The 16,085-nt window shown below is 43.3% G+C and overlaps 1 protein-coding gene across 1 annotated transcript in view; it reads right to left on the minus strand.

Annotated features, from left to right (window-relative positions):
* Positions 1-10,498: 10,498 nt before the first annotated feature.
* The window catches only part of PRRC1 (proline rich coiled-coil 1), a 28,995-nt gene continuing 23,408 nt past the window's right edge, over positions 10,499-16,085 (minus strand). Inside the window, exons 8-9 of the mRNA XM_064140362.1 lie at positions 14,217-14,319; positions 10,499-12,002 (exon numbers count right to left, since the gene is read on the minus strand). Of these exons, the coding sequence (XP_063996432.1) occupies positions 11,793-12,002; positions 14,217-14,319 (313 nt within the window). The 3' untranslated portion in view covers positions 10,499-11,792. The remainder of the gene's footprint in view (positions 12,003-14,216; positions 14,320-16,085) is intronic.

The following is a 16,085-nucleotide window of genomic DNA, read 5'->3' on the forward strand; positions in this document are numbered from 1 at the left end:
CAGGAAGATGCTGCAGATGGACCTGGACAGACTGGGTCAATGGTTTGAGGCTGGTAGCATGAGATTCAACAGGACCAAGTGCAGGGTCCTACACTTTGGCCAAAATAAACTCATGCAGCACTTGAGACTGGGGGATGTGTGGCTGGAGAGCAGCCTAGCTGAGACCTGGGAGTGCTGGATGACAGCTGGCTGGATATGAGCTAGTCCAGGTGGCCAAGAAGACCAATGGCATCTCTGCCTGTATCAGGAGCAGTGCCGCCAGCAGGACTAGGGATGTATTTCAGCCTCTGTACTCAGCACTGGTGAGACTTCACCTTAAGTACTGTGTGCTAGAGTGGGTCCAGCGGAGAGAAATGGGACTGGTGAGGGGGCTGGAGGGAAAATCTTATGAGAGGCTGAGGCAGCTGGGGTTGATCACCGTGAAGAGGAGACTTAGATGGGAACTCTTCCCTCTCTACAACTATGCAAAAAGAAGTTGTAGTCAGGTGGGGGTTGAGCTCTTCTCCCAGGCAAGTAGCGACAGGACAAGAGGGCATGCTCTGAAGCTGTGCCAGGGGAGGTTTAGGTTGGATATTAGGAAGCACTTCCTCACAGAAAGGGTGATTAGGCACTGGAATAGACTGCCCAGGGACGTGATGGAGTCACTATCCCTGGAGGTTTTTAAGAAAAGAATGGATGTGGCACTTGGTGGCATGGTTTAGCTGGTGTTGTGGTATTAGGTAATAGGCTGGGCTTGATGATCTCAGAGGTCTTTTCCAACCTCAATGACCGCGTGATTCTGATTCTGGGAAGGCATGTCTAAAAACCTTTTGTTAAAGGAGAACATTTTGGGAGGTATAGGAGCAGTCAGAGAGGCTACTTTGTTTCTGGTTTTGGATCAAGATGTTCCAACAGACTTATTTTCTGTTTCACCAAATGCCACTTAGAATCATAGAATGGTTTGGAAGGAGCCTTAAAGACCACCTAGTTCCAATGTCTCTTGCCATGGGCAGCAACACCTTCCACAGACCAGGCTGTTCAAGGTTCTACCCGGTCTGTGCTTGAACACCTCCAGAAAGGGATTATCCACAGCTTTCCTGGGCAACTTGTTCCAGTATTTCTTCACCCTCACTGTAAAGAATGTCTTCCTAATATTCAGTCTAAATCTGCCCTCTTCTAGCTTAACTCCACTCCCCCTTGTCATATCACTACAAGCCCTTGTAAAAACTCCCTCCCCAGCTTTCGTGTAGGTCCTCTTCAGGTACTGAAGGCTAACATAATGTTTCCATGGAGCCTTCTCTTCTACAGAAGGTACCTGTGCCATCCTTTCCTCACAGATGCTTATGACAAAACTTGAGGGGCACAACTGGCTGAGTTATCAGATTAGTTTCAACAGATGTTTGGGGAATTGTCTTATCAAAGTTTTTCTAATGGAGGCATTCCATTCTGAATGGAATATTCTTCAGGTATGTTAGTGAGAAAAGGAGGACTAGGGAGAATGTGGGACACTTCCAGAGGGAAATGAAGAGCTGGTGGCAAAGGATATGGATAAGGCTGAGGTGCTCAATGACTTCTTTGCCTCAGTCTTCAGTGGCAAGGGCTCCAACAACAATTTCCAAATCCCAGAGGGCAGAAGGACTGTCAGAACAAAGAGCTGCCAACTATAATGGAAGATCATATTCATGAGCACCTAAGGAATCTGAATGTGCACTAATCCATGGGGCCTGAGGGAACTGGTGAATGAAGTTGCTAAACCACTGTCCATCATATCTGAAAGGTCATGGCAGACTGGTGAAGTTCCTAATGACTAGAAAAGGGCAAACACAACACCCATCTTCCAGAAGAGAAAAAGAATGACCCCGGGAATTACAGACCAGACAATCTCACCTCTGTGCCTGGCAAGATCATAGAGCAGATCCTCCTGAGGGCTCTGCTGAAGCAGATGGAAAACAAAGCAGAGGTGATTGGTGGTAAGCAGCAATGGATTCACCAAGGGCAAATCATGGCTGACAAATTTAGTGGCTTTTTATGATGAAGTCAGTGCAACAGTGGACAAGGGAAGGGCAACTGACATTATCTACCTGGACCTGAGTAAGGCATTTGACTTTGTCCCACATGACATCCTGGTCACCAGACTGGAAAAACACAGACTTGATGGGTGGAGAACTCACTGGATAAGGATTTGGCTGGATGGTCACACACAGAGGGTGGTGATCAACAGCACAATGTCCACCTGGAGACCGGTAACAAGTGGCATCCCTCAGGAGTCAGTCATGGCACCAGTGCTGTTTAACATCTTTATCAGTGATATGATGTCAAGGTCCAGAGAACAGAGACTAACAGTATCTTTGTCCAGAGGAGCAAAATCTGTTCTTATGTATTTCTGTGTTGTGAAATTAAGGTGCAAACAAGACCATATATCACCACAAGACTATTTCCTAAAGGATAAAGTAGGACAAAACAGAGGGAGAGAGAGAGAAGGGAGAGAGAGAGATAAAGAGAACAGTGGAGAAGAAGAGAAGAAGCAGGGAAGAAAAAGAGCTGGGATCCTAATACCCTCAGTCGTAGAAGGCAGGGAAAGAGAGAGAGAGATGGGTGCGTGGCCCAGGGATGATCTTCTGTGGAGTTTGTCAGTGGTGGTGCAGCTCTGGTAGTCTGGTGGAACTGCACTTGGTGGTCTGCAGGGAGTGCCACACCCTTTGGCAGGCATTTCTCCTGCCTTTTATACAGTTTTCGGTGTCCAGCAGCATTCGCAGGGGTCTGGCACCACCGGGGAAAGGGCCTCCGCCCCCTCCCTGGCTGCACCTGTCCATACCCTGAATACACATCAGCCTTTTCCCCTCAGGGTAGCTAAGATGTAGGCATCCTGGGCATTCCAGCCAGGCTGAGGTCCAGGAGTTTCCAAGGCCTTGTATGTTGATTTGCTCCCTGAGCTTTTGTCCAATCTGAGTCCTGGAAGGTAACAAAGGCGGTCTTGATCTTTGTTGATTAGGGAGAGTTGATGCAATCTTTATCTTTGCTGGTGAACCAGAGAGAGGATTTAGACTTTCACATATAGACAGAAGAATCTAGTGCACCCTCAGCAAGGTTACAGATGACACCAAGCTGTGTGGCACAGTCATCTTGCAGGGATGCCATCCAGATAGACCTGGACAGGCTGGAGAGGTGGGCCCAGGCCAACCATATGACATTCAACAAGGCCAAGGCCAAGTGTAAGGTCCTGCACCTGCGTCGGCACAATCCCAAGCACAAATACAGGTTGGGTGGTGAATGAGTGGAGAGCAACCCTGAGGAAAAGGACCTTGGGGGTCTGGGTTGATGAAAAGTTCAACATGAGCCAGCAGTGTGCATGTGCAGCCCTGACAGTAAATGTGTGCTGGGCTGCATCAAGAGAAATGTGGCCAGCAGGGCAAGGGAGGGGATTCTACTTCTCTATTCTGCTCTTGTCAGACCTCACCTAGAGTGCTGTGTGCAGTTCTGGAGCCCCCAACACAAGAAGGACATCAACTGTTGGAGCAAGTCCAGGGGAAGGTCACAAAGATGATCAGAGGGCTGCAGCAGCTCTGCTATGAGGACAGGCTACAAGAGTGGGGGCTTTTCAGTCTGGAGAAGAGAAGGTTTTGAGGATACCTCATAGTAGCCTTCCAGTATCTGAAGGGGGCCTACAGGAAGGCTGGGGAGGGACTATTTACATGGTTTTGTAATTACAGCATGAGGAGTATTGAGTTAAAACTAGAAGAGGGGAAATTAGATGTTAGGAAAGGGTTCTTTACAGTGAGGGTGGTGAGACAATGGAACAGGTTGCCCAGGGAGGTTGTGGATACTCCCTCCCTGGAGGTGCTCAAGGCCAGGTTGGATGAGGCCTTGAGCAACCTGTTCTAGTCGGGGGTGTCCCTGCCTATGGCAGGGGGAGTGGAACTGGATGATCTTTGAGGTCCCTTCCAACCTAAACTATTCTACAAGACTTTTCAATTCAGCCTAGCTGCAGCCAAAAGGGAGTGTGAGAACAGCCCCAGGTAATTTAAGCAAACTGTGAGACAACAGAGCTTAATTCTGCTTCCAAATCTGTAAGGGCAAAAAAGCTCAACCAGCAGGGCTGTAACACCTAAAGCCTCTACAGCTGCTTGGCTAACTAAGGGCACAGCCTAAGAGCGGGGATAACTACATACTTTGTAAGGTAAAAAGCTGTTCAGATGAGTAACTCTGTTAAAAGCAAATGAGCTTTTGCACACTTGAATGTCCAGCCCTTCTCTACCAACAATCCAGTCACACTCTCCTTCAAAATCCTTATTAGTGACATCATGCCTGAAATTGATCTACCTATTCTTACAAAGAAGGCATGCATGTGTATTTGGTCTGTAGTTGAATGAGTTATTTGGAGTTGAAAAGAATAATTTATTTGCTTTATTCATAGGTGCTGTATCTTCAATGAAATCAAATCAATTGCAGTAAGACTGAATTTGCCCTTAGCATGCATTTGCAGCATACATCTAATTTTAAGTTCTGATACTCTATTGTGCATTCTTAGGACAGAGGACTATAACAAGTAAAAGGTGGAAGCACAGCCACTCTTCCACCTACACCTTGACATGATTAGCAAGTGCCCTGAAATAATAGTACCAAGGGTTTCATGACTAAGTTTCATGGCCAGAGCCCAAATACATTCCTGTGTTTTAACTTCTGTTGCCATCTGCACTGGCTAGAAAAAAACTAGCACATGAAAGTTCACCTCTGCTGCCATCTCATGCACACTTTGTTTCACAGCTCAACTGTGAACTGGTAGGCACTCATTCTGCTTTTTGAGAGTACCACTACTGACTGACAGAACTGACATATTCAGCTGTCTGCCAACCCCAGGTCCTTTTCTGCCAGGCAGCTTTCCAGCCACTGCCCCAGGCCTGAAGCATTGCATGCAGTTGTTGTGAACCAAGTGCAGAACCCAGCACTTAGCCTTGTTTAACCTCATGCAATTGACCTGAGCCCATCAATCCAGCCTGCCCAGCTCCTTCTGTAGAGCCTTCCTCAGATCAACATTCCCCTTTTTGTGTCATCTGAAAACTTCCTGTGGGTGCACTCAATCCCCTCACACAGATACTAAAGAGACCTGGCCCCAGTACTGAGCTCTGTGGAATATCACTTGTGACCAGCCAGCAACTGGATTTAACTCCATTCACAACCGCTTTTTGGGCCCAGTCACTCAGCCAGCCTGCTCTTTACCCAGCCAAGCTATGAGCAGCCACTTTCTCCAGAACCAGGCTGTGGCAGTGTGTCAAAGGCTTTATTTACTGAAGTCCAGGTAAACAACATCACAGCCTTTGGCTGTTACAGAAGATCGGATTCATAAAGCAGGACCTATCTTTCATGAACTTGCACTACCTGGGTGTGATGATCTGGTTGTCTTCTAAGTGCCATGTGAATGTCTGCAAAACTATCTGTTCCATAACCTCCCTCAGCACCACACTCAGAATGACAAGTCTGTAGTTCTCCAAATCCTCCTTCCAGCTCTTCTTGAAAACAGGCATCACATTTGCTAGCCTCCAATTAACTGGGACCTCCCTAGATAGGCAGGCCTGCTGATAAATGACAGAATATGGCTTGGAGAGCACTTCCACAGCTGCCTCAGTACCTTTGGGTGTATGCCATGAAGCCTCATAGCCCTGACTGCAGCTAAGGAATGCAGTAGATCACTGATCATTGTGTCTGAGATCATGGAGGGGACATGAAATTAGCAATGCTAATGAGCAGCTGTCAGCATTTTAAAGACTGCATCAGTTTATAGATCATGCAGATGTGCTTCACTGTAATGAAGACCAGAAGAATTTGTCTGCATCTATTTTAAATTCTCTTTTTAAAAGTGCTATATGTGCATATATATAAAGTTTTATTTTGTCAGGATATCTTTTTCAATCAAAGTAGTGATAGGCAGTGCTAGCAAGGACTGGTGCAATCATACAGCACATTACAGTCCCAAGGAACCTAGTGGACACACACAGTGAATGAAATTATATTATCATTATCACAGAAAACATCCAGTTGCAAGAGACCTCAAAGATCATCCAGTTCAACCCTCAACCCAGCACTGGAGGGTTAGCACTAAATGATGTTCCTAAGGACCAGCTCCACATGCTGCTTGAACACCTCAAGGAACAGTGACTCCATCACATCCCTGGGCAGACCATTCCTGTGTTTGATAACTTTCCCTCTGTGAAGAAGTATTTCCTGTTGTTGTGGAGGGGGATTTCTCTTATTCCTTCCTTGTTAGGGGAAGGTGAAAAATTAATTTGAGGCAGTATTAATTTTTTATAAAAGTATTTATTAAAATTAATATTTACAAATTTGTACCACCCCAACCACTGTGTAATTAAGTTCTTTTGTGCAAAGCTATGAAAACAGTTGGGATATATTTACAGGGATTGGATTATTAAATGGAAATATCAAATTATCAACAACTATAGACAGAGAGAAAGATTCCCTTAGGCTTAATGCCTCTTAACCATACTGTCTGCCCAGCAAGGGCTGAAACTGTGTCTGCTCTTATGACAGAGGTAACTTATATTACAAAGGAATTGAAGCTTGCTTAAATGTGTTGCTCTTAAGTATTAATCATTAATCACCCTCCCGGGATTGTGTCACAGCGTGTGCCCAGTATTTGGGTCTTGGTGAGGCTGCAATCTTCCCGGCTTGCAGGAGAAATGATAAGTGTTCCCAGTCTCTGGGGTAAACAGGATTCTCTGACCTTCTCTCCTGGTGTGAAGTGGTCTCTGCCTCGGTACTGCTGGTCCTTCTGGATACCGGTGTCCAGGGATGGTCAGCTGGCAGGATTTCCAGATGCAAGAGGAGGATTTGTCTGTGCAACTTCTGGCACAGTCTTCTCACAGCTAGCAGGCTGTGTTTGTAGGTTAGCAGACAGTCTGGAAGGTCTGCTGAGTCTGGATTCTCCAGGCTTACAGGGCAGCTGGCAAGCAGTATATGCCAGACTGCAGGGAGACTTGAGCTCCATAGATAAATGCAGGATAGCAAGCCAGTATGTACAGCTGCTCTAGGCTTAGGCAGGGGGCTCTCAGCTCCCCATATATGTATGAAGTGCAGGCGTGCATGTGCTCTGCTTCTCAAAGGGTTCACAGACAGCTTAACTGTGCCTTGAGATCAATGCAAGTGAGTGAGGGCCTGATCCTGTATCTAGGCCATACAAGCAGGTCTGTGCTGCTATGAGGATCAGAGAGCTGAGCTTGAACCTTTGAACACTCTGAACATGTGGTGCTCCTTTGCACCCCTCTTTATAGACTCTGAGCTGCGATTTGTGGCTCATTTGGCCATCTAAAGTGACCAATCAGGCTGGCAGTAAGCCAAAACCTTACCTTAATAGGCAGTAGATGTTTGCCTGGACCCTCCCAATAGGGGATTACCTGGGCGGACCCCAGGGGTACACGGACTGGGCATGTGTGTGTTACACAACCTGTTTACTGCCATAGGTCCCTGGCAGAAAAACATGTCCAGGCATATAGAGGCATAGAGAAGTCTCAGTTTTGGGGCTGCTGTCCCTCCACCACACCTGTCACTTTCCATCAAGAGACTTGCTGCCTCCTCGCTCCAACATCCCTTCAGGTAGTTGTAGAGAGTGATGAGGTCTTCCCTCAGCCTCTTCTTCTCTAGTCTGAAGAATCTCAACTCCCTCAGATGTTCCTCACAGGTCACAGACTCCAGGCCCTTCACTAAACTCAGTGGCCTTCTCTGAACACTCTCCAGTACCTCAATGTCCCTCTTGTAGTGAGAGACCCAGAGCTGAACACAGTACTCCAGGTGTTGATCTGTTGGAGGGTAGGAGAGCCCTGCAGAGGGACCTAGACAGGCTGGATGGGTGGGCAGAGGCCAGTGGGATGAGATTTAATGAGGCCAAATACAGGACTCTACATTTTGGCCACAATAACCTCAAGCACTGCTACAGGCTGGGGACAGAGAGGCTGGAGAGCAGACAGCAAGAAAGGGACCTGGGGGTAATGGTGGATGGTAGGTTGAAGATGAGCCAGCAGTGTGCCCAGGTGGGCAGGAGAACCAATGGCATCCTGGCCTGCATCAGGAGCAGTGTGGCCAGTAGGACAAGGGAGGTTATTCTTCCCTTGTACTCAACACTAGTCAGGCCACACCTTCAGTCCTGTGTCCAGTTCTGGGCTCCTCAAATCAAGAGAGATGTTGAGATGCTGGAACATGCCCAGAAAGGGCAATGAAGCTGGTGAGGGGCCTGGAACACAGCCCTGTGAGAAGAGCCTGAGAAAGCTGGGGTTGCTTGGCCTGGAGGAGGCTCAGGGATGACCTCATTGCTGTTTGTAACTACCTGAATGGAGGCTGTAGCAAGGAGAGGGTCCATCTCTTCTCCCAGACACTCAGCAACAGAACACAGGGACACAGTCTCAAGTTGTGCCAGGAGAGGCATAGGCTGGATGTTAGGAGGAAGTGCCTCAGAGAGTGATTTGCCATTGGAATGCGCTGCTGAGGGATGTGATGGAGTCACTGTCCCTGGACGTCACAGGATCACAGGATATTAGGGGTTGGAAGGGACCCGAGATCATTGAGTCCAACCCCTCTGCCAGAGCAGGGCCACACAATCCAGCACAGATCAGAGGAATGCATCCAGACTTGAAAGTATCCAGAGAAGGAGACTCCACAACCTCTCTGGGGAGCCTGTTTCAGTGCTCTGTGACCCTTAAAGAAGTTTCCCCTTGTGTTGAGGCAGAACCTCTTATGCTGAGGTGTTTAAGAAATGACTGGATGAGACACTTAGTGCCACGGTCTAGTTGCTTTGACAGGGCTGGGTGACAGGTTGGACAGGATGATCTTGGAGATCTCTTCCAACCTGGCTGATTGTATGAGGCCTCAGCAGTGCTGAGTACAGGTTGATGATAACCTCTCTGTTCCTGCTGCTTAGAGTGTTTATAATCCAAGTCAGGATGTCACTGGCTTTCTTGCACATTATACAGATGAGCAGCAAAACCCCCACAGTGTCACCACTAGCACAGCAGCACATGGAGTTACTGCCATCTCTTGCCACCTGGCTTCCTGCTCCTGGCTAATCACAGAGCTTTAACCATCGACTGCATCAAAGGCAACAGCTACGATAGAAGTGTTTCAGGCTAAATTATGTTCTCTTCACTTCCTTGCTGAGTCAAGCACCTCCAAACTGCCACGAGAGTACTGAACAAACCTGTAGTCATGGAAAAATTGTTTTCAGTACCATCTGCAACAAACAGAACATCTTTCCTGAAGGAATAGCTTTCCTGATGTTTTGTTTACTCACACCTGAGCATTGATCTGCCTGTATTGGTCACTAGCAACTAAGAATTGTCTTCACATGTCCAAATGTGTTCTGGCATCTGCTTTTCTAAGATGACAGCAACATAAGTTTAACACAGCATGTTAACCCACCTGTTGAGCTCCCTTTCCTATTACTATCCACAGGAGACATTGAAAAGGCGAATGTTATTTTACCTGCTTTAGAATCCATCCATGCCAACTGCATCTCAGACCCTGAAAATAGCCTTCATTCAGATAGGAAACAATTTCAAACATTAATAGCTTTCCAGAGCATAATGCAGACATTTTTCCTTTCCTGTGTCTCTCAGGTAAGAAGTTGAGCTCCTGGCATGTAAGGTTACTTTTTATACATAAACAATATTCAGTTAAGGGAGACAACTAATTGAAAGTTATCAAACTGAGCCATTTCAGTTCTTGGATGAGTAGTCAAAATGACATCAACAGACCTTCACTGACCCAGAGATTTGGAATAGTAAAAGACCATTTCACTTGACCATATCAATCCCAACACCCAACCAAGAGGATAAAGTAAAGACAGAAGGAGCAGGCAATCACTCCCATTTTGACATAAAGAAAACTAATTCATACGGGACCTAAATATTCTCTAAGGCAGCCTAGCCAGCCATGGAGTGTGCGAGGTTAGCAGTCTCCTAAGATAGCTGGAGTGTTTGGTCAATGTCATTACAATGTAGTACTGCACAATTAGAAGCTGTCTTCTGACTCCACTCTTACCACCTCAGAAAACCAGTGAAGGTCATGGCCAGGAAAGGGAGAAAAAAAAAAAAAACAGAAAGGCCTCTTCAGTTTTAACTCATGGCAAGGCACCTAGGTCTACCAATGATTTCATGTCCTTTCATTTGCAACATGGAGGATGCTTTTAAGTACAGGGTAAAACATAGAACTATATCCCAAAGTACTGTAAACAGCAAACTGAAATTACAGTAGGAACCAAAGATGTCTTTACTGACCAAAGGCAAGCAGAAGTCCCTGCATCATCCTTTCAGTTCAGGATAGAAAGAAGTGCTCCCAGTGAGAGGCACCATGACAACAAGAGGAAGGTTCTGTTCAGTGTGGAGTTTTCCAGACAAGATAGGCATTTAAAAGTATGTGCCAAATCTGTAACTTGACTACGTGGATATAATTTCAGTAAACAGATTTTCATCATCCATAGTAAAAAATAAACAAATAAATCTTTAAAATAGAGACAATATTCTACTGAAACCATTTATTCAACTACTGCAGAATAAGCCAATTTAAGGCAAAATATATTACTTGGAAACAGACAGGCTTTCATTGGGTACAAATATGAGCTGGTATAGTAGTATATTGTATATGAAAAGGTCCTTTAAAAGCATCTAAGAAAGGTAAAGGCAGAACAATACAAGCTGAAAATTTGCTTCTTTAAGGCAAATAAAAATATTTGTTTATTCCTCACTAAAAAAAAAACAAAACCAACAAGTATTATTACCAAAATATTTTCTTCACAATTACTTCCATATTTCTAAAGAGAGCTTAAGATAGTGTGAAGATGGATAGAGAGAATTCATAGTCATGAAAAGAATCAGACAATGCAGAAGGTAGGAGAAACAGTGAGCTCATGACATCAAAAGGTATTTAAAATTTAAAAAAAGGTTAGAAAAGCCAAAACAGCAAAACAAGTGATACACATCTCACCATTTTTCATATCAAACCTCTGACAAGAAGAGCATGTTTGAAGAAATTACATAATTCAATATAAAGCATGAAGATTGGAAGCATCAAAGTAACCGTTGCAATAATTTCATGCACATATGGTACCTGATAAAACCCACTGAAGCAACTTGAAATTTGTCTACTGTTTTAATTGGACAGGAATTTTATTAGTTCATAGAAAGATGCAGCATAAAAAAATAAGATTTCAGAATTATTTAGCAACAATTTCAACTACTGTGGCATGGATAAGCGATCTTCTTCAGCAGCTCACTGTTAAGTCTTGTAGAAACTTCAGCATGGCTCCTGATAACAGGAACCAAATGAGCAAGCTCTTCAGTATGACTTAAGTGCAGGCCCCAAGAGAACACAATATAGAAGATAAAAGTATCTTGGAGAGAAATGCATGTATCTTATTTTGTCAACATGTTTATGTTACTAATATAATAGAAATAGCTAAACAATGTATCCCCTTCTTTGAAAACTGAGGCAAACTATCAGCAAATGCCTAGCATGGTGTGAAACACTAGCACATTCTGCTTCGCAAACTGTAATGTCATTTATCTCAGTTACAAATGAGTGTTTGTTCTGATTTCCCTGTTTTGTGAATTAAACTGGAAATCATGTAGTAGTTAAAAAACACAACTTCTCATTTCCACTACTGGAAATTAACTTCACTTCTTAAAAATTAAAGTATAGTTTACAGTTAGATTACAAATTTGTATTGTTTCCACTTAGAATTGGAATATGTAGCTTTTTTACTTCCATTCTAGATTCAAAACCAGTATTCCTTAGTGCTGTGGATCAGCCTTCTTTCAAACGGTCCTAGGTGGTAAGAGTTGTTTGTACATTCCTGCCAGAGCCTTAGCTGCACTGTAGATCATCTGTCGACGGGACATGCCAGTGAATACCATGTGCCAATCAGTCCTGTTGACGTTCGGTATATTATTCTCAAGCACTTCACCCACAGTCACCAGCAGGCCTGACCATCTCAGATTGTAGTCCTGAGGTGTGAGACTCTTAGCCTGTGGAAGATTTTGAGAAGTGATTGTTGAAAGAATTAGAAATTAGTAGTTTCTATTTTTATCTTCACCATATAAAAACTTTCGTAAGTAATTATTTTTATATCAATAGGTAAAATAAAAGGTATCAAATCCAAATTTCAGACTGTCTCATAACTTGTCTTAGTCCACTGTACTTTTTGGATTTCTATGTATCATGATCCAAACGACACCCGAGCAGCATAGAACTAAAATACAATGCTTAAGAGAGTACAGCCATTTTGCCATTAACAGGAAGTAGTTCTCTCTTTTAAAGCAGCCAGCAGAGGAAATCAGTAACAATATGTATTCATATGAGGCTTCCCTTCCAAAGGTTTTAAAAGCAGTTAAAATGTTCCTCTGAAGCAGACAAGTAGCCAAATACAAGGAGAAAACTGAGCTGGAAGAGATAGGCAACTGGGTTATTTGCATAAGACCACAGAGGAGTTAGATACTGTAAATCCCTGAAGTTGGAAGTAGAGGGGAAACAGTGGGGGTAGTATCACTGCATTTATCTGGTCTGATACTCATCTTAGGTAACAAACTATAGCCACTGCTGTATACCACAAAGGGCAGAATAGTTTTGGCCTCATTAAGACTGCTCTTGGTATTACTCAGCTTTTTGTAACATTGCATTGGATCCAATTCTTCATGAAGATGGATTTTATTTTGACAAATACTTGTGTTTGCCTTCCTTTCAGGGCATGTACAGCAATCAAACTTCATCGGCATGTTCCAGACTTCTTAAAACCATTGTTTTGCAACAACATATATATGTCTGCTCCAACACTGAAACAGACATATGTTTTGCTATTTATGCATGCACAGGAACAGCTTTTTTTGGTTTTATTAGGAGAGCAGAACCGAATGTAATTCAAGTTCAAAGGCTTACAGTTCCAGTGCATCTGCACTATACACCAAGCTATGTGCTAAGTGGGCCACATAGAAGTTAACAGAAACATTTTCTGTTATTACAAGGTAAACACTGCTTTTCAAGGTTCAAAGTAGGTTTACCCAGGAGAAAAACACGCTCCAAAAGTTAACTAGAGTTTGTAAATTATAAACTAATCTGTGAAACAATTGTGCTGTATGCTTAACACAAATAATTTGTTTCATACCAATGCTCCATACAGTACATGACAGTACTTCAACAGTAAGATCACACTGACATGCCTGGTTTTGTAGCATCACAGAAGGTTTGGGTTGGAATTGACCAAAGATCATCTAGTTAATGAACTTCTATCTGTTTAATTAATATATTGTTCTGTACCTTTGTGTCTTTATCTTTTTTTAATATTTCCACCTTCCCATTTCAAACTTTTACATCCTTGTCAGAGTAGCACAGTCAGAAGAGGAAAACAGTCTTGCCTTTAAAAAGAGTCTGTGTATTCATGGTGGAATTAAGTCCAAGCATAGATCTGAAGGAGGAGTATCCTTTATATATTTATTAGGAATATTTTTTTTTGAATGCTAATCAGTAGCTGTTTGTTTACTGGTAACTAGCAACATAATCACCAAGGCTTTAAGAGCTTTATTAAAAATGAAGTGGTAAGATCTCAATATATAAACCTGCACCGAAATGAGGTACTTCACTATTACACAGTTTTGGTGTTACTAGATGAACACCAACATATATCTGAAGAAAGTTAAGGGAAAAGAAAGCACACGTTTAGATGGTATGAGTGCTTACTGCACTTCCTAGGTGTAGCTGCTTAGTGTACTACTGAAGCTGCAAAGACCTTCTGCATCTAAGGACGACTGAATATTCTTACTCTATATGAAGAGTCATGAGGGTTCATTTTGAGCTCCTAAACCAGAGCAGTGACAGTATTTCAATGATTAAATTTGTTTCCTTTTGAGGGAGTGCTACTTTGTGTCTAATTTCTTCTTGGTTAATATATCCTCTTGGTTAATTTCTCCTTGGAATACTTCTTCTTTGTTAATACAAAAGTAAAGATAGTGCCTCCAGGGTCCATGCACTGCAGAAGCAGTTTCTTGACCAAGAACTGCATGGCCAAAATGTCTGAAGAACTTTAGGTAATACAACACGAGTCAAAAATAGGTACTTCCCTCATTTCATACATTAAAAGATTCAAGTTGAAAATCGTCAGCAGGAACTGACATCACAAATGAACCAAAAATTTAAGTCTTATGTCTCACCTGGTAATTCAGTGTTGGTAAAAAACTCTGAAAACTCACCTGCTGAACATATTGCAAAGGCACTGGTGTCGCTTGGGTAAAAGCTTCCAGATGAATTCCATGAATTGGATCATCGATTATCAGACATCCAATGTCAAACCATCTGTAATGACATGCAAGTTACTTTACTTTACAGTACTGAGTATCATTCACTTGAAAAACAACATGTCAGCAGTTGAATTATACCCATTTTACAAACTCTACTATGAATGCTGTATTAGCATAGTAATGGGTTCCATCAAAGTGTTCTTTTTTCTCCCCAGAAAAAAAATTGCATGGACTGATATATATATATATGTATAACTAGAGTGAATTGGTATTCACATAAAATACAAAGTGTAAGTATAAAAAATAAAATGCATAATATTTATAGATCAAATAAAGAAAGCTTATGTGGTTGGCATGCATAACAGTAAGTTCTTCTAGCTGTATTTATTATTCAACAGTTTTCATTCAGTCTTTGAAAAAATGTATCCCATTGAGATAACTTTCCCTAACAACTAAAAAAATAATCTATTTATCATTTATGTTTTACGTTAAGCATATTATTTGCCATGTCTAACCTTGTACCAATCATTTATAGGATCTATTCAGAGAAATTCTGCACCCTTCAGAAAAGATGGCACCTGCTGTAGCGAACAAAGTAAAGGCTACTGAAGCAGGACTCAAAATGGTTCCCTATCTAGTCTACAAAACACTTCAGCTTCCCTGGAAATACAAAACAGCAAAGAAGCCAAAGTCACGGAGGTTCCTAGAGTGTGTCAAAGATAACTTCCTGCATAGCTAGTGAGTGACCCTACTAGGGAAGGCACCATGTTAGATCTGCTTGTTGTGATCAGAGAAGGACTGACGGGTGATGTGATGATTGGAGGCTGTCTAAAGCAGAGTCATCAAGACAAAATTAAGCAGATTTCAGTTGTGCCAGAGGAGGTTTAGATTAGATATTAGGGAAAATTTCTGATAATTACTGTGCTTTACTGAGCTTTATTGAGATTTACTGAGACAGCAGAAAGATGGTGGAACAGGCTGCCCAGGGAGGTGGTGGAGTCACCATCCCTGGAGGTGTTGGAGAAGAATTCTTTTTATAAAAACATCAGTGGCAAAAGAAAGGCTGGTGAAAGCCTTCATCATCTACTACATGCAGGAGCAACTACGATGACCAAGAATGTGGAAGAGGCTGAGGTGTTTCATGCCTTTTTTGCCTCAGTCTTTAGTAATAGGATCAACTACATTCTAGGAATCCACACCCCTGAGTTAGAAGACCGAGACAGGGAGCAGAACAACACTCCTGCAATCCAGGAACCTGCTGCACCATATATATGTACACAAGTCTATAGGAGTGTATGGAATCCACCCAAGAGTTCTCAGACAGCTGGCAGACATGCTTACCAAGCTACTTTCAACCAAATTTTCAGCAGCTGTGGCTGATCAGAGAGGTCCCAGCAGACTGAAAATCAGCCAGTATGATATCCATGTACAAGAAGGGCAAGAAGGATATGGGAAATTACAGGCCTGTCAGTTTAACTCAGGTGCTGGAGAAGCTGATGGAGCAGTTCATCTTGAGTACCATCATGCAGTACACACAGGAAAACCAGATCATGAGGCCCAGCGGGCATAGGTTATGAAAAGCAGGTCCTGCTTGATTAGTCTGATCTCCTACAATATAGTTACCCACCTCGTGGATGAAGGAAAGGCTGCAGATATTGTCTATTTGAACTCCGGTAAAGCCTGTGACACCATTTCCCACCATATCATCATGAAGAAACGGGTAGCTCAAGGGCTGGATGGGCATACACTTCACTGGGGTAAAAACAGTGGAGAGTTTGGCCCCAGCAAAGCTGTGCCCAGAGAGCCAGGAGCCCAGCACCA

The sequence above is a fragment of the Pogoniulus pusillus genome, chromosome Z (assembly GCF_015220805.1).
Source record: "Pogoniulus pusillus isolate bPogPus1 chromosome Z, bPogPus1.pri, whole genome shotgun sequence".
Taxonomy (NCBI): domain Eukaryota; kingdom Metazoa; phylum Chordata; class Aves; order Piciformes; family Lybiidae; genus Pogoniulus; species Pogoniulus pusillus.